The 1,265-nt window shown below is 37.8% G+C and overlaps 1 protein-coding gene across 1 annotated transcript; it reads right to left on the reverse strand.

Annotated features, from left to right (window-relative positions):
* Positions 1 to 466: 466 nt before the first annotated feature.
* Positions 467 to 1,056, reverse strand: LOC131067710 (protein GRIM REAPER). Its single transcript, XM_058002831.2, has one exon. It carries the CDS (start codon positions 1,036 to 1,038, stop codon positions 619 to 621), a length of 420 nt encoding a protein of 139 aa, XP_057858814.2. The 5' UTR covers positions 1,039 to 1,056; the 3' UTR covers positions 467 to 618.
* Between the last annotated feature and the right edge of the window lie 209 nt (positions 1,057 to 1,265).

Raw genomic sequence — 1,265 nt, forward strand, 5'->3', positions numbered from 1 at the left:
TAAGATGATGAAAAAGATGGAACAAATTCTCATGAAGTTCATGTGGAATAGAGGCAACTAGGAAAATAAGAAGTATCATTCAATCAAATGAGAAATTGCATTATTTGATTTAAGATGTCTTTTAGATCAGCAAAAATTCTTTCCAAATAAATTAGCGTGGAAATTATTCCATTAAAAGATAAATTATATACTAAATTCTTCCTCGACAAATACATATATTATAGTTACAAAATGATAAAATTCAATGCTCTTACGAAAAATAAGTGGTTATTTCTTTCGAAGGAAGAATTCCAGTTAATACCTTAGGGCTAAGGAAAAGCATATCAAGGAAAATATAAAAGATGCACACAATTTCCAAACACTGGGAAACTTTTTTTTATTTCATCTATAAAATCTCATAGATATTTACAGAGCTGTAGGATCTAACAAACTCTGAAATTCCATGACAATTCCCACTGAGAGAACATATTATCACATCAGAATCCAAACTCTTATTTAAGAACACACTGACCACCCCGACAATTCCAGGAAAAAGATATGCAAGAAATTGAGACTGTCAAAACAGAAAACTAAAAATGGGTTAGTGGGAGTTAGGCATAATAGCAGATTGAGCTGGATTTAGGCATAGGAACACATTCCAAAGGCACATCTCTGGTCTTCGTTGCAGCGCGCATTGCAGCTGCCACAATGGCTTCCATGGGAAGCCACATTGAGGCACCGGCCGTTGCAGCATTGAAGACCAAAAGGGCACACATTTCCGCACCTCCCACAGTTGTTGCCATCTCTTAAAACATTGGTACAGTCGAAGCCACAGCAGCGAGATTTGAGAGAGCCCACAACATCATTCTTGTCACACATATGAAGGCGAGGCATGCATTTCATGCTTCTTCCTCTATTGCCCGTTATATCTTCAAGAAATCTGCTACTTCTCCTTGGTGCCGTTTCCATTGTCTTCACTGCATCTTCCTCTGCGTTTGAGATTGCCATTGCTAATGCCATCACTGCAATTACTGCAGCCAGCTTTGCCATGGATGCCATGATGTGAAGAGGAAAAGTACAAGTCATGATTGATAACGGATATCAACATGGGTTTATAAATAATGAATGGCCGAGGTCTTCACGGCTCAGAAAAAGATCTGCTATCTTATTTTAGCTCCAACCGAATCAATATGGTCTACTCACTACTGTATTTACGTCGTGTTTTCAAGAAAAGGCTGCTCATTAAATGGGATTAGATTGAATACATTAAATGCAACCCTACATTG

Source organism: Cryptomeria japonica, chromosome 8 (genome assembly GCF_030272615.1).
Source record: "Cryptomeria japonica chromosome 8, Sugi_1.0, whole genome shotgun sequence".
Classification (NCBI taxonomy): domain Eukaryota; kingdom Viridiplantae; phylum Streptophyta; class Pinopsida; order Cupressales; family Cupressaceae; genus Cryptomeria; species Cryptomeria japonica.